Genomic DNA, 21978 nt, shown 5'->3' on the forward strand with positions numbered 1-21978 from the left:
AGAATCCTGGGTGAGTGGTAAAATATACCTGAACTTCAGGAAATGAGGGCCAAAATAATCACTGTTATGCTATCTCAATCAATCAATACACATGTATCAATCTCCTACTATGTGTCAGGCCCTGGGCTAAATACAGAGGATACGAAAAGAGGCAAAAGACAGCCCTTGCCCTAAAGGAGCTGAAAATCTTGTTTGCCCTTCCTTTTTGAAGAGGACCAGTGACATCTTGGGTGATGTCTTGACTCCTGAATGAATTGGATTTAACTGATGCAGAGTCGCACAAAGTTGTCAGCCTCATACTCTCTTCCAGAGTCATAGAAGTCCAGTAGCAAGACAGAAGATGATTGATGATGGTTCAGGAGGCAGTGTATGACCTCAGTGTTTTTGATGTCTGACCACACCTTCATGGCTGTTGGAATAAATTATTCTCATTTGCTTATTCTGCCAGGGAAAGTCTTTGCATGTTCAGGGTAGACATTCCTCTAATTCACCAACAGGGTTGAGGCCTGTCAGTTGCCTTCAACCTGGTTTAGCCCATGTGAGATGGTTTACCAAGGCGTGGCCTCTGCACATGCTACAGCTTCTGAGCCACAGGTCAGAGTTGAGAGAAAAGTGGACACCAAAGGGGGATGAGCAACCCTGAAAAGGGCTCAGCAAGCCCTCACACCAGAGATACTAGTCCTCCCTGAAAATCCATATAATTTAATGACTGGGACAGCAAACAAACGTATACAAACAAGTTATATACAGGATGTAGAGGAAATAATTAACAGAGGGTAGGTTACCTTCCAAGGGCTATTGTGAGGATGAAATGAGATAATATTTATAAAGCACTCTGTAAACCTTCAAGCACTATATAAATGCTTATTATTTTCAATATTATTATTAATTACTGAGATACAAATTGCCTCCTCCTTTTTGTCTTATTTCACTGTCACTGAGACACAATCTTGGTCTCATTTTTCTCCTGTTTACTGCATAGCTTTGATTTAAAAGCTTTTTTTTCAGCTAGTTTAATCCCAGTGTCATAGATGAATTATTGACATCTTATTGGCCACGTTGATGTTGTTCCCCAGATGTTCATTCCCCTCTGGCTTCCATGTGTGAGTCACTCTCAGTTCTGAATCATTCAGCCTCTTCTTGTATCTCCTCTCACCCCATTCTCTCATTCAAGCCCTCTTCAAACTATAAGAGTTGAATCAATGTTATCAGATGATGAATTTGTTCCCTTTAATTCCCCCTCACCCACTCTCATTGCTTCTTTCTGTGCTTCCTTCCACTTAGAGCTAGTCAACATCATCAGTGGATCACCCACTCAGTCTTTCATTGACTCTACAAGGCTAGATTCCCATATCCTAATGGCATTCTAAAGGTTTCATTTTTATGCTTACAATATACTTAAAAGATTAGCTTCCCATGGAAAGATGACTTTACTCAAACAGAAATCCATGCATAGTAGATTTCACCACAGCACTGCTCTCACAATTGAGAACTGAAGTTCCTTGACACGAGATTATGTTTTTGCCCATTTAATCCAGAACCAAATAAAGATTTAGCCAGTGATAAATATCTAAAAATATTTAAATCTAATCTTATAATTCAGCAGGATACGTTGCTAAACTAACCACATTTTTTAAAAAATAGTGTAAATTGTAATATCTGTTCAAAAGGGTTGCCAGATGTGCCAGAGTCAATCTAGAATGTCCTCAGGGTCGGCATCATATAATTTCATCATAGGTGAAATTTTTAAAATGAGATTCTTTGGAGATTTGTTAAACAAGAGACATGAAAGCCCATCTTCATGATAAATTCTACTCCACAATATTTTATGTCCAATGACTGCCTGTGTTACCTCAGACAAGTGATATAAGATCATTTGACTGTTTCCTTATCTATAAAATGCCGAGGTTGGACAAGGAGATTTCTGAAATTTCTTCCAGCTCTACCTGAATGATCATATGAAGTTGTTATCACTGATGAGAAACATAATAGTTAAATCCAAAGTTGACTGTGTGAATTCTCTTGGATTTAGTTGTATATTATTTTGACTAAATTTGTATTTTATATTTTACTACCCATTACAGTGTGAGGTTTGCTATGGTATACCGTCATTTTATCACCTTTAAGGATAATTATAATTAGAACAAAATTACTTTACCCTTTCCATCCTTCACTTAAATTTCTCTAAAATATGGGACTATGCCCTACCTCCTGCCATTTTCTTTCTTTCTTCTTTTTGAATCAATAAGCATTTATTTAAGCACCCATTATGGGCCAAGTATTTTCCTGAGTATGTTACAAAGACAAAGAAACTAACCCTATACCAAGCCAAACCACCTAAAATATTTAAGAGGCTGCAGAATGTAGGAGAAAGATTGCTGAAGTTGGAGTTGAGTTCAGATCTCAGCTCTGGCACTGTGGGACCTTGGGAAAGTCACTTAACCTACCTCAATCTCAGTTTCCTCCTCTATAAAACAAGGGGTTTGGACTGTATGACCTCTAAGTTCCGTTCCAACTCTTGATCTATTATCCTAACATCCTAAAATATCCTAGCATCCTAAATGTCTTATAGAAGACATTGTGGTGGGTGCTAGTGATACAAGAATGAGATACACCAACAGGCAAAAAAACAACAACAATGTGCCCCTGCCCTCAAGGAGATTACACTCTTTTAGTGAGATATAAAGTATAAACAGACAAGTAAATCTCTCTCTCATCATATGTATATACACATACATATGTGTGTCTATGTATATATATATATATATATACACATATATATGTATATATGTGTGTGTGCATATATGTGTATGTATGCATTGTATATGCACATATATGTATGTGTATATATGTATATATGTGTATATATAAATAACACCACACACACACACACACATATATATATATATATATATATACACATATACAATTTAAGAAAGAGGGAGATAACACTGAGGACTAATAGTATCAGGAAATTTTTCCCATAGGGAATGGCACATGAGCTATGTGTATATGTGTGTATACATATATATGTATGTATGTATGTGTGTGTGTGTGTGTATGTATATACATTCAAGAAAGAGGGAGATAACACTGAGGACTAATAGTATCTGGAAAGTTTTCCCACAGGGAATGAATGACACATGAGCTGAGATTTGAAGCCACATATGGATTTTAACGAGTGGTGATGAAGAGTGCAAAACACAAGTTGAGCAGCCAGTCCAAGGAATGTCAATTAGGCCAATTTGCCTAAAATGTAGGGACTGTGGGGGGGGGAGAGGGGGAGTATAGGTTGAAATCAGAAGGCGAAGGGCCTTAAATGATAAGCTAAGAAATTTGTATTTTATCCAGAAAAAATCAGGAGCCATGAAAGTAGCATGGGTCAGCATTCATGAACTCTCCTCTGTTGTAACATTTTAAAAGAATAACCAATTAATTCATTGCTAGGGTTTGAATTTCCATCCATGTACAAAATGGGCATACTTGGCTAAATTCCATAGCTAGTCCTTTACGCTACCTGCCAGTCATTTCTAATTCCACCCAATGACTCATAGCTTATCATGTTATTGAATCAATACCACAACCCCCCACCTTGAAGAATAAGAAAAATAGAGAAACCAAAGTCGGGGATGATGTGGAACTTCTAAGCAGTCAGTGAAAACTGGGATAACTAAACAGTAAAAGTCAACCAGATGTGAAGCTTAAAAATGTTAAGTGAACTTTTGCTTCCTGAGTCTAACTGCGATGAGTCAATGTTGTGTTTCCTTAAGATTATTAGCATTTCTATTATGCTTCAAAAGTCAGAGGAATGTTAGACATTCAGCATGTAATTTCTTTCATATGAGCTATTACTAGTCGCAGAATCTCAAAATTTGAGAGCTGGAAGGGTCCTCAGCAGCTGTCTACTTCAACACACATGCAAAAGAAACAACAACAACAACAACAACATTTATCTGGAACTTTAAAATTTCAAAATACCTTTATTGTTACATTAATCCTGGGAGGTAAGTGCTATTATAATTCCCCTTTTACAGTTGAAGAAACTGAAGCAGAGAGAGGTTAAGTGACTTGTCCAGTATCACAAGGCTGGTAAGTATCTGAGGTCAGATTTGAATTCAGGTCTTCCTGACTCTAGGTCTGGTATTATTATCCCCTCTGCCACCTAGCAGCCTCTAACATATTCAGTAAGTGGTCATCTAGCTTCTCTCTGAGTATATCCATGGAGGGGAGACCCACCATCTCTTGAGACAGCAAATTCCACTTTTGTGTAGCTCTGATTGTTAGGACCTCCTTAATCCTGAAGAGTATGGCTTTCAACACTGTCCAATATCACAGTGGGTTTTGTTGGCTGCCATGTCACATGTCATGTCAAACTTGTATCCATTAATGCCTCTATAACTTTTTTTTAAAATCAGAACAGCTATCTCTGTATGCCCCTCTTGTACTTAAGAAGTTGATTTTTTTTGACCACTTATAAAAGTTATGTATCCCTATTGAATTCCATCTTATTAGATTCAGCCCAAAGCTAGCCTTTCACGATCCTTTTAGATTCTGCCTATTATTCAGGATAAAAGCTACTTGAACCCCCTCACACACATACATACTTTGAATCATCTGTAAATTCAACATATATGCCTTTATCAAAACCATTGATAAAAATGTTCAACAGGACAAAACCAAGCTCAGATCCATGGGTTACTTCACTAGAGACCTCTTGCCATTCTAACAGTCCTCTTCCTCTTTTCCTTGGGGAAGGAAAGGATATAATCCAAGGGATCACTGGGAGTCATCTCACCTTTCTCCCTCATTTTCCTCCTCTTTAAAACAAGATTGGACTACATGACCTCTGAAGTCCCTTTCAGCTCTAGAGCAAACATTCTTTCCCTGAGATCTGTGAACTATACTTAAGCCCAGCACCATTGCTCCAGCATCTATCCAACATAGTGGTTTGGTAATCTTGTAAAGAAAGGAAATGAGATCAGTCAAGTGTAACTTAACCCTGTTGAAGCCACATTGGCTCTTTGTAATTATTGCTTCTCATTCTCGATATTCATCCATCATCTCCTTAGTGATCTTTCTAGAATTTTCCCAAGAATCAAAGAAATAATCACTGATTATACTTGAAGCTCTGCTTGCTCTCTTCCCTTTTGTGAAACTTAGGAGAAACTTAGACCTTCTTCAATCTTGTTGTGCGTCTCCCATTTTCCATGATCTATCAAATATCACTGACAGTAGCTCATAAATCACACCTGCTGGTTCTTTCAGCATGTATAGATAGAGTTCATCTGGGCCAGGTGACTTGAATTTATCAAGGGCAGTTAAATGCTCTTATATTATCTTCTCAGTTATCTTGGGTATCAACACCATATGAGTAATTTTTATTCTGACATACCAGTGCATTTCCTTGGCAGAGAAAATAAGCAAAATAAAACTGAACAAGTCTCCTTTTCTCTGTTGTTCAGTTATGATCATCCAATCTACCCCAAGGAAAAGTACAATCTTTTCTTTTCCCTTTTCTCTTAATAAGGATAGGGCCTGGCCCTATAATTGTGTTGCTATTGGAGCTACCAGATACAGAATTTCCCTCTCTAAATGGAGGTCTGTAATATCTCTTTATGTTATTGTCTTAGAGAATTACTGAGAGTATTGAGAAGGTGTCTTACACAGGGTCAAGTAGCCTATATTGGTCAGATGTAGGATTTTAATCCAGATTTTCCTGGCCTTTAAGTCAGATCTTTATCCACTGCGTCACACTGTGACTCCCAATATGGCAAAAAAAACAAAAAATGCTTTTTGTATTGCCTTTACTTCCCCTGAAAACCTTAGCTTATGTTGGTATTATAACATTCATGATGCGATTTTTTTTTTAGAATATAGAACCACATGCTTATCGTAATTCTCTTTTGCTTGACGTTGATTCCAGCTTCTTTACATTTCTTTTTAAAATCTAAGTTGGTCAGTAAGTTCTAGATGCCTGCCAAAGACTTTATAATCATTAGCGACATTATTTTAAAGCTTCCTTTTGGGAATGTTATGTTCACCTATGTTAATCACCAGAAGTGGGCATTTGTCATTTATTTTGCTAAATCTTGGAAGGTTCTCCGTTATGTCTTCAAAACATGCCCCAGAAAGCCGGTAGAACTCTCTGTTGTTACCAGATCAATAAGCAATTTCCTCAGTAACCCCCCAACCCAATCCCAGTACCAACACCACACAGCAGAGAATCACCAATTATGCCTTTTTCTTCCTCTACCCCTTACTGGCTGAATTCTTACCCAAGAGCTTATCTGGATCTATTAGATCATTTAAGGACCAGCAACTTATTTATTTCTTCTCAGACATCTAGCTACTTACTCTTTATGAAGATCATCAAATTTCTATTAAAGTCTGAAGAGTCAAACTGAACATATCCTCCCATTTCTTCAATTTTTAACCTTCTATTCACCACCATCCTGACAAGACTCAGGTCTCCCTTCCTCTACCTCATAGGCCCTTTCCCCCCATACTGAGTCTTGATTCTGTTTACTTTAGGGACACTTCATTCTCCAGAGCAACCTGAAGAATGGGTGGGATATTCTTTGAGTCCTTTTACTTCCTCCTGGAGAGTGATCAGTCTAAACTTGGAACACACATAACCCTCCACATGGCTGGGTCACAAGTATGAACTTGATGTAAGTCATTGAATAATTTCCCCACATTCTCTACAATGAGTGAGTTTTTAGCCTTAAAAACAAAACAAAAGAACAAAAAAACCTTTTTGTGTTTACACCCCAACCCTAACCTTAGTTACAATGTTTACATTCAATTGTCACCTTTCAATAGTTTGACACTCAACTTCTTTGGTTTGTTATTAAGAACAATTCAAGAGCTATAATCACATCTACCTCTCTTGGCTTTTCCAATTTATTCTATTCCAAAACTGATTCTACATTTGTTTTACCTTCTAATTATTCCACTTACCTTCTCTTCATTCGCTACCATTTTCTTGCCTATTACTTTCTAGGTTTCCTTCTTGAGTGTACTTTTTTAGTATACCTAATCCTTCATCATTTTTATATCCTTAATTTCTCTTGATCATTCTTCTTTGGTTGAACTAAAATCTCAATCAATGTTTAAGACTTGAGATTATTCTCCTTCAAATTTCCTTAATCTCTCCAAAAAATGTTTCCAAATTCCTCCTCCTCAGTTTACATCTATGAATTAGTTTGCTAATTCAACCCCTCTAGACACCTACAGAATTTTCTTCTCTCTTTTGGCTCAAATGTTCCTTCTTCTCTCATTTTTTCTGTAACCTTCCCCTGTAGAATCCAATGGCAGAAAAGCCAAGTCAAAGTCGGCGGTAATAGAGTAGATTGACACATCTGATCTAGAAACAATCTTGGAGTTGATTTGGTTGTGTCATTGTTACAGTACTGGGAGGGAGAGTTAGGGTGAGGCATAAGGGAGAGTAGAATACTCAGATTGGGGCAAAGCCCCTGGAGGGGCTATGGAAGCCATAGCCTGTCAAAGGAGGAGTGAAAAGAAGTGTGGCTGAGACTCATTTGTCTGAAACACCAGTCTCTCTAGAGCGGTATTCACTATTTAGGAGAGTGTGTCCACAAAGTAGAAATAGAAGTGGAAATTTCCTTGGTTGGTGAGAATCTCCCATTAACAAGGAGAAATTATTCATTTGGATGTCTCTCTAAGTAGGAACGATTGTATATTAATATTTTGCTCTGATAGACTTTGGCTAAAACAGAAAGGCTTTCTTTTGTTGGTTGGTTGTTTGCCAGACTATAGGAAGTAGAGAGATGGAAAGAGAGCATTTCACTAGATGTATCATCGGTAAAAATTGGGTTTTATTGATGGCCACATACCTATCCATTTGTGCATTTAAAACTGTAATTGGTTTGGTTTCCATCTGCTCATTCAGATTTATTTCATATCGCTACCTTTTATGTACCCTGTTCCAACCAAATAGATCCATTTGCTTCATTTTTTATAGGTCATTCTTTTCCTACCTCTGTGCCTAGCCATAGATGGTCTCCTGTGTCTGGATAGATAGATCCCTAATCTATCTATCCTATTATACCTATTTAATTCCTATACCTATTTAAATCCCTAGCTGCCATGAAAGTATGATGTATAGGTGGTATATCCTACATAAGACCCTTCTCGATGTTGTTAGCATTCTCTCACCCTCGAAGTTAGTTAATATTGCCTTATGCATACAGTTTGCATTTACTTCTCTGTATATTTGATTTATCCATCCAATGCAAGTGAGATACCTGAAGATTGCTAATGTCATCTCTTTTTATTTGCTAGAGGTTCTATGCAGACACATACATAGTAAATATACAAATGTTTTATTTGTTGTCTTTATATCTGTAAATCTTGGCACTATTTTATTTATTCACTCATCAATCCACCCATCTATTCAGCTAGGTGATGAAGTAGACGGAATGCTGGTCCTAGGGTCAGGAAGATCTGAGCTCAAATCCAGCTTCAGACAGTTACTAGTTGTGAGACCATAGACAAGTCATTTAACTTCTGTTTGCCTCAATTTCCTCATGGGGGAATGATAAAAGCATCTAACTTCTATAGCTATTGTGAGGATCAAATGAGAAAATATTTGTAAAGTTTTTAGCACAGTGCCTGGAATGTAATAGGTGCTATATAAGTGTTACCTATTTATATTAGCCATTCATTTGTTTGTGTGTTTATCTACTTACTTACATATTCCTTGATAGAGAAACTACCTCCATTGATACAGATGGCCCAGGTCTTTGAGACTTGCCTAGAACAAAGCTTAGGTGACTTGTCTGATGTCACATAGGCAGTATCCATCAAAGACATGACTTAAACCTAAGTCATCTGACTAAAATCAGATAGTAATAAGCATTTAATAAATGTTTGTTGAATTGAATTTGATTTTAAGTTTATTAAAAAAAAATGCGCATGTGTAAATGTGAAATGATTTATCAGTAACATTTATATGCAAACATTTATATGGAGAATTTTCCTTGTTTGCAGATATACTTGACGTTCTTTTACTCATTCGCTCATTGCTTAAGGTTTTAAACAACCTACTTCTCACCACTGGCTGATGAATAATTTCCCTAAGTTATATTTTCCTGCTATAATTACTTTTCACTTGGGTGATCATTTATATTTATAATTTTTTTATTTTCTTTGCAAGTTCAGCCATCTGATATGCAGAAATTCTGTGGATAATATTATAGCATGTTCTTAGCCATTTGTGGACTCCACAGGAATGGAGTTACTATGTATTCCTAAAGAAAAGTCAATCATTAATTCTTTAGAAATCAGACCTGTTCCTCCCCCCCCCCCACACCAGAAGTATAGTATTCTCAAAAGCCTATTGAGCAAATACAGATTAGAGAGCACAAAGCTATCTATGTAGGATTTATTCTGGTCTAGATATGTTTTCTGGGACTGTAACATGAAATCTCATTTTAAACAACAGATAAGTTAGATGTTTAAACACAAACAAAACCAAAATTGTCAAATTTGTCAAATGCTGGCATAGATACATACATGGAATCAACAAACTTGTTAATCAACTTAAGTCTTTCTTCCATTCCCAGAACTCAACTCAACACAATATTTATCTGGTGTTCTGTGATATTTGGATTTATTTTCCTGTTACTTGCTTTGGAAGGGAGACTTCACCAAGGACTGTTCTCAGAGGTTTCTAGGCCAATATATGCCAAAAGCTTTCAAAGACACAGTTTTGTTTTGTTTTTTAGGAGGAGGAAAAAAAAAACCTTTGCAGACATTTTGGATTTTTCCCCCTAAGATATCTTTACAGAGGTAAGAGAAAGGGAGGAAGGCCCATAGCCCCTTGGGTAGGACATGTACAACAGTGATGCAGAATGAGCAGATGTAGATAGATTGTGATATGCATCACTGAGGGTATAAGTATGTCAGGGAGAGCAATTGTCAGTCTGAATATTTTTTATCCCAACTTCTGTAACCTATTGTTATTTGAACTTTATAAAAAACAACACATACCCACACCCACACCCACACACTTAAAATATTTAGGGGGATACGTTGACCTGACTTGTGAACCTCAGCTTTTCTAAATTAAAAAAAATCATATTTCAATCTTTATGAACCTATACTATTGTGGATACTACTTTTATTGGGTGGTAAAAAAAAATCTCAGCACTTGCTGTTAATGAGAATCTCTGTTGTCTAGTTAGAGCTGAATAAATTACTGGATCCTGTGGAGAAGTGGGTAGGTAGAATAGAGTGTGGGATTAGGGTGGAGATCCCAATAACTTGCTGCTTAGAGGCAGATATGTATCAAAAATCAACTGCAACTTGGGAGAAGTTGTTTGATTTTTAAGTCATTATTAAAAGGCCAATGTATATACACTAACATAATTTTTATAACTGCCAGTGTTCCTGGTGACCAAGTCTATTTAACCTCTCGATGACAGAAAGGGACAAAATCACCACTAAGTTCTGTTACTTCTTTTCACAATGCCTTCTTTCTTCTCTCTAATAAGTCATACTAAGGCTTGCTTACTCTATGTGGCCACCAGGAAATGGAAAGAACTAAACCTATTTTAAGATGCCATGGGCCATGGTACAGTGAACACCCCCCAAAAAACAAAATCAAAAACAAAAACTAACAATACCCCCAAACAAACAAAAAACACAGTACTGAGAGCCAGAAAACTTGGTTTCAAATCCCAACTGGGTTACTTAGTATCTATGTGTTCTTGGGCGACTGTTTTGACCTCATTGGGCTTCATCTACAAAATGAAGGAGTTGGAATGGATTACTTCTGAATCTATGATTCATAATCATCTTTGTATAGGGAGTTCACTGTCACGTACATGCATATAAAATAGATACCACCACCACCAACACACACACACACACACACACACACACACACACACACACACACACCACACTGAGGGGGTGGAGGTTGCCAGAGTGGCACATAAGGGATGTCTTGTGGAGATACTTGACATCTTTTGGCCTTGCGCTTGGGAAAATTGGACCTAATATATTATAGTATAGTTCTTGCCATATATTATGGTTTGCTTTCCCAATGGTTATGTCAGTAGACTGCAGGCTTAGACAGGTCCTACCAAGCTGGAAAATCCTTCAGTATGGTCCCTGGGACAGAATGAGTCTGCTGTCAGTCTAGCTAACATCATAGAGGTTTCTTACTAGCAAGTTGGTTCCTAGCCAATGAATTCTTTGTCCATGGCCACAGAGGTGAAATTTTAATCCCAAGTATTCTAGTCAGATAGGAAGAATTTTGTGCCATTGTTAGGATAAAAATGGTCTTAAAAAAACTATGGTTTATTAATTATCCTTTAGAAGAGTGATTTATTTGGCTATAGAATAATTATTTGGTAATAGAACTGTGATATTTGCTTGATATTACAAATACATCTGATCCGTTTCTATATAGTAAGAGTACTGTTTAGGTAAATGCAGGGGAAATACACAGAACTGATGGTTAAAATCTTAGGACAAATTATTATTATGTTATAATAATCATGACTAACATTATTAATTATAGAATCACAGGATTTACTAATGGAAAGAAAGTTAATTAACTAATCTCATATCCTCATTTTACAGATAAACAAAACCAAAACCAAAAAAACCCCCAAAAACCTGAGGCCTAGACAGTTGAAATGATTCACCCAAGACCCCAGAGGAACTAAGAAATAGAACCAGGATTTGAACGTTCCAACATTTGTCACCATTCTAATGCTATGTTATCATTTCCATTGCTTCTAAAATGCATCTAAAATTAAATATCATCATTTTGTACCTACGTTATTTATAATATACACTGAGATCTGCTATTGCATTATTTCCAAGGTTTAGTATGAGATTTATATAACTTAGTTGCCATTTATGGTTTGATTTCTAGGAAGATGTGTAAAAATTCTTCAAGTGCTGTGAAAATGCCAGCCAGTGTTATTAATATCATAGGCTTGTAGGATTCTTGAGTTATATAGTAAAGTAGTAAGATAGCATATAGGGTCAGAATTTAATCATAGCTCTAAAGCTAGAAGTGACCTCTAAGATGATCTAGCTCAACCTCTTATTTATAAAATGATGGCACTGAGGCCTAGTGAGGTAAAGAGATTTGTTGAAGGTCGTAAAGTATTCTCAAATATTAAGATTGGTCTGTGATGTCATCCACCTAGGTTTTCTCTCTAATGATGCAGATCAGAGCCTATCTATGCCTGCTTATCCTACGGGACACTTATCCATGTCTTTCTAAGAGTTTTCCTACAGGGAGTCCACCATAAATGCAAGAAAAGCCTTCCTAACTTTTGCTTTATATTGTAAGGATAGTAGTAGATCCTTCAAGTGATATGTGAACAGTTAGGATTAAAGTGCCAGAGGAACTCATTTAATGAGTTGACCATTGACCAGTTTTTCAGCAAGTACCTCACAATTGATTTTATGGTGACAATCCAATATACTAGACATATGGGGAGGTGGATATAGACACAGATATATTTTAGGTAATGCATTAGATTGTGAAGTCCTTGAAGGTGGCGAACCATATTTTGCTTCTTTCTATATCCTCAGAGCTTGGCACAGTGCATTGCACATAGTAGGTATTTAATAAATGCTTATTGACTGATTAGATATAGAAACAAAGGTAGACAGAAGCAGACATGGACACTGACATAGACATAGATATATAGATATAGCTATGGACATGTAGACAGAGACACAGAAATATAGGTATGTAGAAATGGATATAGATATAGGTGTATATCTAAATATACATTTTAAAGAGCTTATGTATGATACTGAGAATCATCTTTTTAAAAACAGTATTTTATTGTAAAAAATCTAATCTAAATGAACTGTTACCTTTTACGATGCAATTTTGAGAGTCTGTTAGCTAAGAACCCAAAAATGTTCATTGGTGTGTTTTGGCAATTCCATCTCTTCCCTGATTATATGTCCAGTTATTGAATGGCTAGATGCCAACAAGTTTTCTGTTGCTTACTTACTTTACATGAGCCATAGATGCCACCCAGCTACCTCAAACAAGGGGGGAAACATCTTCAGGAAGATTTATTACTCATTAGGGACTTGAATAATTTACTGGAAAGGAGAGCTCCAACCTCTCTGCCTTCTTCATTCTTGACTATGACCTGAGATCTGCTTAGAGAGATACATATCAATTTTGGGATTCAGTCACAGAGCATTTTATTGTTTCATAGCCAAAGAAAGAATACATCTCAAAAGACCAAAGAGATATTCTGAAATTCACACTCATCCTCTTAGGGAAGATTCTTGGTTACATAAGTAGAGAATGGAAATATCTCTCTCTCTCTCTCTCTCTCTCTCTCTCTCTCTCTCTCTCTCTCTCTCTCTCTCTCTCTCCCTCCCTCCCTCTCTCTCTCTTTCTTTCGCAAAGGCTTAGTGTGAAAAACAAAGTATTCCCCACCTCCTTTCCACTTCTCCTATCATATGCTACCTTGCTTGAAATACTATTCAATTATAATTTTCCAGTTTATGCATTCCGTTGTTAAATTATTTTGCAATTGAAAGATTCAAAAGCTAGTGGATTTCTTTAAAGCCGGATTAAAGACTTTTGAATTAAAATAAAGGTTACTCATTCACTATCAAGGTGATTTAATTCTTAAGAATGGATACTGTGAAGAGTTTAATCAATGCAATGATATTTTAAAGTACTGAGAATTTCTCCATAATTTTCCCCCAGACTCTTGACCTGATGTGACTGAAAGGGGAAAAAAAAAAAAGGTTTGCTTGCTGGTATTAAATAGTAGCTCTGTTTCCAGATCCATTGAATTCTCTGTCTCCCTTTAGGCTTTGTATGATATTAAGTATCAAACCTCACTGATACTTTATGAAACATTAGCTTCTTTGTGTTAAGAACTAAGTTTACCTTGCACATAGCTAATAAAATAGCTTTTATGTTCGTACCATATTCTACAAAGTACAAGCCTTTTTAGTTTTGTGCTAATTACGATTTGCTTCCAAAAGGCCAGTCCTTTATTACCAAATTTGGAAGGCTCACTTACTTCACTACCTTTTTCAATAAACTCATTTCTCATGTTCTCTTTTCAGAATATTTAGATTTTTATCCCATGTGAAATGTAGTTAATATAGAAGGCAGAAGTCTAAAAGGTATGGTGTGCATTAAAATCTCTAGTATCATATCTGCTATCCTCATCCCCCTCCATCTTCCCCTTCTTCTCCCTGTCTGTTCTTCTTCCCTCCCTCTTCCTTCTTCTTCATCTCTCCTCCTCTCCTCTCTCCTGCTAATAATGAAAAAATTATAGTTGAGTTCTCCTTTCAATTTACTTTTTTACCAGATATCTCAGTGCACATACATTTACTTGATATTATCTAAGCATTTAATACAACAATGTATAAAATACACATGCTGTTGTATCTGACTAAACATGATCACATTTGTTTTTTGTTTTTGTGTGCTTTTTTGTTTGTTTTCTTGGCAAACGTACTGGAATGATTTGCCATTTCCTTCTTCAGCTCATTTTACAGATGAGGAAATGGAGGCAAACAGGGTTAAGTGACTTGCCCAGGGTCACAAAGCTGAGGTCTGAGGTCACATTTGAACTCAGGAAGATGAGTCTTCCTGACTCTAGGCCTAGCATTAGATCCAGTGCACCACCTAGCTGCCCTAATGAAAATATAGACCTAGTGAAAAAAAAAATCTGAAATATGGTATGCACTCATTAGCAGTCAGAATACGGCATAGTTATAGCCCATTATTTAGTTAATTATACTATTATGAATTAGTTAACCCAAATCAGCTATTGTATAATTAATGTATTTTCTGTTGAAATCTGCATATCATAGGAAAGGAGAATGTTTCCTTTTTTTTTTCATCCCTGTGCAATCTTCATTTTAGGAATAGTCACTGGTTTCTATCTGCAGAACAAAACTTGTTCACAAAGCCAAAAAAACACAGGAACCTGGGAAAAATCAACAGATGAACTCAACCAGGTCCATCTCATCAGCAGTTTCCCCTCTACTAGCTATGGAAGTTATTTATTGTATTCCTAACAATTCAGGAAAGGGAAGGGTCATTACTGGTAAATTACTGCATTGTGCCTATGTGGCATATTCCCCATTTTCAGTTTGAAATATCAGAATATTCGTCTCTTCAAATTAACCCTAGACATGTTGTGGTTTCACTACTTTAAATATATATATATATATATATATATATATATATATATATATATATATATAAGATATATATATATATATATATATATATATATATGTCATACACAAAAAAGTCTTCAAAGGAAAGTGAACCTTTGTCTTAGTAGAGCAAATTTCCATATATTGTCAATATGCCACCTTTGCCAATAATGCTATATCCCTGACAAAGCATCTCCATCAGGAGGGACATTCTAATTTGTCAAAGACACTCCAAAATGAAATCCCCCTATTTTGCAATGGACTTTCACCTTTTCATTATTGCTATGCATTGAAAATTTCATCTTTAAAGAGCTTTGTGGACTTACTTTCTTCAAAGGAAGCAGGTTTATATGTCTACAAAGTAGTTGGTCCAGTATTAACACTGGTACAATGACAATGGAGAATGAATCTCAGTGAATAGATCATTACTGGGGTGCATATAAAGATGCTTCTCTAAACTGTTGACTAAGTTTGGAATTAGTGAACTTTTTTACAAGTGGCACCGATATAATTTGACAGTACTTAATATAAATTGAATCACCTCAAATTCCTACTGACCGATATTACTTTGTAAAAACAGTAGTGGCTTTTCGTTGTATGGATTCTTCTTATACATTACCATGATTAGCACAATAAATTAATTATGAGAATAACCAGTAACAAGATTAAACCATGTTCAAAGCACTTCATTGTCTTAGTTAATGAATAGATAAGGATTTGTTTAATTACTAGGAAACTCCATCCTGGTTAAACTATGGTGGAGACATTTTAAAAAGCTGAAGATTTTTTTCTTTTTTTTTGAGAGATGTGCTTTGTTTAAGAGAATTTCAGTTAATCAAAAGAGTAGTAGAGTTAGAATCACAGGGCAAACTTATTCAAAGAACTACATTTTCCAGTTTGGAAATCAAAGACTGGAAATTTGCATTAACATTTTATCAGTCCATAATTCCAAAGAGACACTTAAAAATAATTATACTATTTCCTACCATGTAATTGTGTGCTTTCTAAATTTACAGTAAGTAAATGGTGACATGTAGAAGCAGGTACGATTGGAAGAAAAGTAGTGGAAAAGTGCCCATGCCAAAGTAAATACTTTCAAAAAAATAAAACCTGTATCTAAAATTATCCTGAGATTTTTTTTCTACCTTAAAAAAGTGAACATCCAAGGGAAACCACTTTAATAGATACTGATACATGCATTCCAGCTCAAAGTATATACACACCCATTTTTTAAACTGGATTTCTTCCTTTTGCATAATGGACTGGAAATAGCAGAGCAAATCAAAGGTAAGAGAGCGGGAAGAACAAGATAAGCAGACAACTGGTTTCCACCATCCACGTAGAAAGTTCTAAAAACTCAAAGATTCAGTCCATACAATGAAAATCTATTTAAATCTACATTTTCCATTAGGAAACCCCTCTCTGCCCCCCCCACCAAGTTTTAGGAAAGTCTCGCTTATTAGATCCTAAAAAAAAAATTATAATAGATTTTATAAGCAGTGGTATATTTGAGGGTCTTAATCAGTTATTATGAGCCCTATTGTATTTGTATCAAAATTCCAACCTGAGAAAGCCCCAGTTTAGATTTTTGCCTGGGCATAAACCATGTCAGCATCTTTGGGAACATTAAGTGAGTATGTTTCATATTTCCTTATTAAAATATCCTGTTGGGATGTAGGTGAGGGATTGGGGAAGGAAGACAAAGCGTGTTGGATAAGCAAATGGGCAAGGAGGAAAGGAGAGGAGAGTGGGAAACATTACTCCTTTTTCTGCTCTTTCTCATATTCTAGTCTAGTCTCCTTTGATCAAAATATTCTAACAATATTCTCCCCACATTGTAAGTTTTGAGTGAGCCCTTGTTGGGTAAGGGATTTTTGTCTTCTTGGTTCCCCAGGAGCTTTTCTCTCCAGAAAGGGAAATTGAAGGAAGGAGAGAGAGAGAGAGAGAGAGAGAGAGAGAGAGAGAGAGAGAGAGAGAGAGAGAGAGAGAGAGAGAGAGAGAGAGAGAGAGAGAGAGAGAGAGAGAGAGGATTAAAAGAAAAACAGGCACACATACACACAAATGCTTTACCTGTTTTTATGCCGAGTCTTTAACAAGTTTCTTCCAAAGGGAGCCATGATCTCTGGAGCAGATTGCTAACATCAACAATCCCAAAGGAAGCTGGAGTTCTGTCTGTCTGTCTGTCTGTCGGAATTGGGGTGTGTGTGGGGGGGGGAAGGCTGTGGAGGTCCCCTTCCTCCACCCTCCTCCTCAGATCTTCCTGGGTTGATTCAGCTCCCTAACAGCCCAGCCAGGAGAGTTGCTCAAAGTTGTGCAATTGGCAGCTTAACTTTGATCAACTAGCTGATTGCTGTTGTTTTGCTCCTTTGGAGTCCTGCCCAGCTTCAGTCTCGAGGAAGGCATTTATAAGCAGGAAAAGAAAAAAAAAATCGGGGTGGGGGGTGGGAGTGGAGGGAAGCCCTTCTATTGTGTTTTTAAGTTCTTTGCAGACTTACTCAACTTCAAGACCTGCCAACCCCATGGGAACAGTAATGGGCATGGAATGGAGACTTCCCAGAAGATGGCAACTTTCCCTTTTCTCCCTTTGTTCCCCACCCCCCTCCTCACCAACTGAAATGAACACACAGAAAAGGATTAAAAAGGCTTCCCCCTGTTACGATCCCCCTTGGAGCCCACCATCCTGACCAAGTCTATGAAAAGTAACCCGATCTTGTTCAGCAGATCTGATGAGTGCTGGGAAAAACACCCTTTGCCTACTGTTTCTGGTTTCTGACAGTAATCCCCCTGCCAGGGGGTAGGGGAGTCTTTTAAAGACGTTGGCCAAATAGTAGTAACAGGAGGGAGAGGGGAAGGGATGCTATGGGATCATATCTAGCTGGAGTCAAAGTTCCCTTTTCCTTTTAGAAGGAAATACCTTTGAGTGGGTCTTGTGTTCCAAAGCCATTAGTGTCTGTCTGACCTGTTTTTAGGTATTTATAGAGAGCGTTGTGGTTGGAAGGTCAGAATAAAAGGGTTTAGTGGTGTGGAAGAAAGAAGATCCTTGGGGGTTTTGGAGAACTGGGTGTAATCCCATCAAGGGCTCACAATTAGGGTGGTATCTGCTATCTGGGGCTTAGGGTTGGCTTTAAGACATGAGTAACCAAGCCAGGCTTATCCTCAGGATTATTTTTACTTGGCAAGGGGGTGGTAGTGTGTCTTCAGGGTGACATATAAAAAAGCACCCTAATCAGGAAAATTCTGTTGGACACCTAACTTAGAATTCTCCACCCCCCTCTTTTCCCTCATTTTCTGCATCACACCCCAAACCCCCTGCTCATATACCAACAAGAGATGGGGGTAAAGAGCATTGGGTCTCAACACAGATATGGGTTCAAATTCTTCCTCTGATGCTTGTTGAGTGACCTATAAAAAGTCCCTTAATTATCCTAAGGCTTAATTCTCTCATGGTAAAAGGGAGATATTTAGCTAGCCTGCTTGCAGGTATTTTGTAGTTCAGGATCTGTGATCTTCTAAATTGAAACGGGAAGTGGAAAGGAAAATACTTTGGATGTATTTGATGTGATTGAGGAAATGAGATGGAGGTTGGAGGGAGGGGCTTTCATGTTATTTCATGTAAAGCCTGGGGCAAGAATATTGTAAAAATAATGATTGGATAGTAGCATCTGTTGGGTGGGTGTGGGGTGGGTGTGCAGGGAATAGAGAACAGGAGCTGATCTAGAAACGAAATTAAGTCAGGTGCCCAACGGAATTTTCTTAATTGGGGTCCTTTTTCTACTCCATCCAGGAGGACGTCCTGCCTCCCCTTCACCCATTCCCATCCCCCACTTCTGATCGCCAGCATCCACTTCAGACAGTCAGGATTCTGAAATGAGTAACCAGGTGTGAGTTATCCCAATGCTGGGGGCTCTAGGAAACCCAGCTCCCTCTTCTGTCCCTTCATTTCCCTTGGAACAGTGACAAAGAAATTGCTATAATTGCATTCTCATATTCCTCCTTTGGTATTGCTGGTAATGCAAACTGTCTGCGTGCTGAGCTTTTCATGACACTGCAGGGGCACAGGAAAAAACATTGTTTCTTTTCTCTCTTGAAAATGCTGAATAGTCAGGAGTCCCCTCTGAGGTACGACTGATTTCATAGGAACCCTTTAGAAAGAACATTTTTTTCCCTCCCATCTAGTCAAAGCTTTTCACCAATAAGATGGAAATTAAATAAATTGTATTTTTTCCTTCCTCTTTTTGACTAAGATAACTTCTAATGGATTCGAATGCAGAATATTGCTATGCCCTGTATTGTAATACCTTTCCGATATTTCTCTTGCTTCCCCTTGAAGAGATGTCTAACTGCTTTATATTTTAAATGTCCCACAAAAAGAATGAGTATCCTGAAGTTGTAAAAGACTAATGATTTTATTAAAATAATAACTATTGTCATTTACATGTGCCAAATTTATGTTTTCTCACACACATACACACACACAACCACTTTGGGAGTGGGCCGCACAGATTGTTATCTCTATTAGATGATATGAGGTTGAAAAAAGTTTAAGGGTTATTCCCATGTTCACACAGCTAGAGTTGGAGGCAGGATTTGAACCCAGGTTTCCTAACCATAGGCTCAGCACAATTTCTACCAGGCCACAGTGTCTCTCCATCATGTGTGGATATCTATGTATCCATATTATGGTTAAGTATATAAAGTGAGATAAATGTGCTTATGTGTAATAGGCAGATTGGGAGACAGAGGACTCCAGTTTAAATACTGTGTACTTTTGAACAGTTCACTACCTGTGTAATGCTAAGCATGTCACTTTTCCCTGTACCTCAGTTTATCTACTAAATAGGCAGGGGTGGGGTGGGGATTAGACTCATTGGCCTTGAAATTCCTTCCTAGTCCTAGAGCCATGATGCTGTATTCCCATAATTTTTATTTTTTGTCACATAAGTTAGGCCGTATAAGGTTTAGGTTTCAGTTCTGTATTTTACTTACAAGCCTATCACAACGCATTAAAAATGTTATAGAAAGCTGTCAGGCAAATGCATAAATTATATATCATCTCTCCAAAGGTAATTTTTTTTTACATAGTCATCATCTATTTATAAAGAGTTTTGGAGTGGAGCACTTCCTTTATGCACTCATGTTGCTAGCTTGTATGAATGGGCCAAGGTGCCTCATTCTTACATGGAAGAGATAGAATTACAAAAGAGGAAACAACCTTCCATCTTGATTAGCAGGATTTTATGTGGCTTTTTCAAGTTAGCACAAATGGAAAGCTCAGCAAATGTCCCAACAGGATTACTCATGACAAGCTTCATGATAAATAAGCATCACTGTGTACTGTTAAGTGGTACTCCTCCTTTTAATTTGATCTATGTAGATAGACATTTGCTCTCTTTATCTAATGGAATTCAGGGCGGGGGAAACTATTGGTTCTATTATTCATCATTTCTAGGTGTTAAAAAAAATTCTCTGTGATAAAGCCATCCACCATGACTTGAATATGCTAATATACTCTTTCAATTTTCAGAATCCTATTTTTCTTTCCTTGTTTCCCCACTCCTACCCTGCCTTCTTTTTCAAACTACATTGTATTTACTTATCTGTGTCCATGTTTTAAAGGCCCTCTTGCCAGAAGGATGGGTGTTTCAATTTTTATATCCCCAGTATCTAACACAGTATCTAACACTTGTGTGTCCGACTGAATCTTGCCCAACTCCCGATTTTACAGATCAAGAAATGGAGGAATCCTATCTTATTTTTCTCTAACCTCTTCCCACTCCAATTCATGTAACACAGTCAATATCAGATTGATATTCCCTAAACATAACTTGAATCATGCCACCACTACCAACAAAGCTTTAAGTGAAAGGATCAAAATAGAAAATCAAAACTCCTTAACTTATCATGAATATGTTTTCATTGTTTGCCTCTCAGGTAATTCTGTGGCCCACCCCGCCCCATTACCCTTCTACACCAAGAAAAAAACAAACACAGATGCACTCTCCATCCATTTACTATGTCTTAAAGCTCCCAACTCTATGCTTTGACTCATGCTATTTCTTTCCACATGATAGAGGCTATTCCCCTGAAGCAAATAGCAAAGTTTTCTACAAAATGTTGATTTAACTAAAACAACAATAAGAGTAGCTTAAACTGTTAAAAAAAGAAAAAGGAGAGCCTGGAGAGAAAATTGGAGCAATGTGTTCTTCGTATTGGCTTGGAGCTGAGAAAATCCACTGAGGCAATAGTAATTATCATTAGCATTTATATAATTCATTAATGTAATGTTTCCAAAATACTTTACATATATCATTACATTTAATCCTCACAATCACCTTCTGAGGCAAGAACCCTAATTTTAAAGATTCGGGATGAGAAAGGTTCAATCAGTTTCCCAAGGACCTATAGGTAGTATCAGAGATGAGATTTGAACACAGGTCTTCCCGACTCCATATTTGGCATTCTCTCCACTCTTCCAGCTATCTGCCTGACTGGTGAAGGGGACCAGTTAAATTGCAACATTCATTGTATGGTATAAAAAGCACTGAATAAGGGGTCTGAAGATCTAAATTCTAGTCACGATTCTTCCATTTGCTAACAATGTAACTGTGGACAACTCAGACAAAGTAACTTCTTTCACAGGAATTGAGTTAATAATATCTGTCTTCATCAAATCATGTATCCAGAAGTCATTGAATTGGCTGAACCCAAAGAGTAATCATTAAAGGTTTTAGGTGGAATAAGGTTTCCTCCAATCTGTGTATGTTCTAACAT

General features: G+C 37.1%; 1 protein-coding gene across 2 annotated transcripts in view; it reads right to left on the reverse strand.

Moving 5' to 3' along the window:
• RASSF9 (Ras association domain family member 9) overlaps window positions 1–17726 on the reverse strand; it is a 56211-nt gene extending 38485 nt beyond the window's left edge. Inside the window, exon 1 of one of the 2 annotated variants that reach the window (XM_078146520.1) lies at window positions 17278–17726. Coding sequence is in view for 1 of the 2 variants with exons in the window: in XM_020993509.2 (XP_020849168.1) it covers window positions 17278–17324 (47 nt within the window). In the remaining variant the exon portion in view is untranslated. The remainder of the gene's footprint in view (window positions 1–17277) is intronic. The other variant, XM_020993509.2, reaches the window with a different exon arrangement.
• Between the last annotated feature and the right edge of the window lie 4252 nt (window positions 17727–21978).

This window comes from Phascolarctos cinereus, unplaced genomic scaffold (assembly GCF_003287225.1).
Source record: "Phascolarctos cinereus isolate Bilbo 61053 unplaced genomic scaffold, phaCin_HiC Scaffold_1;HRSCAF=81, whole genome shotgun sequence".
In the NCBI taxonomy this organism is placed as follows: Eukaryota; Metazoa; Chordata; class Mammalia; order Diprotodontia; family Phascolarctidae; genus Phascolarctos; species Phascolarctos cinereus.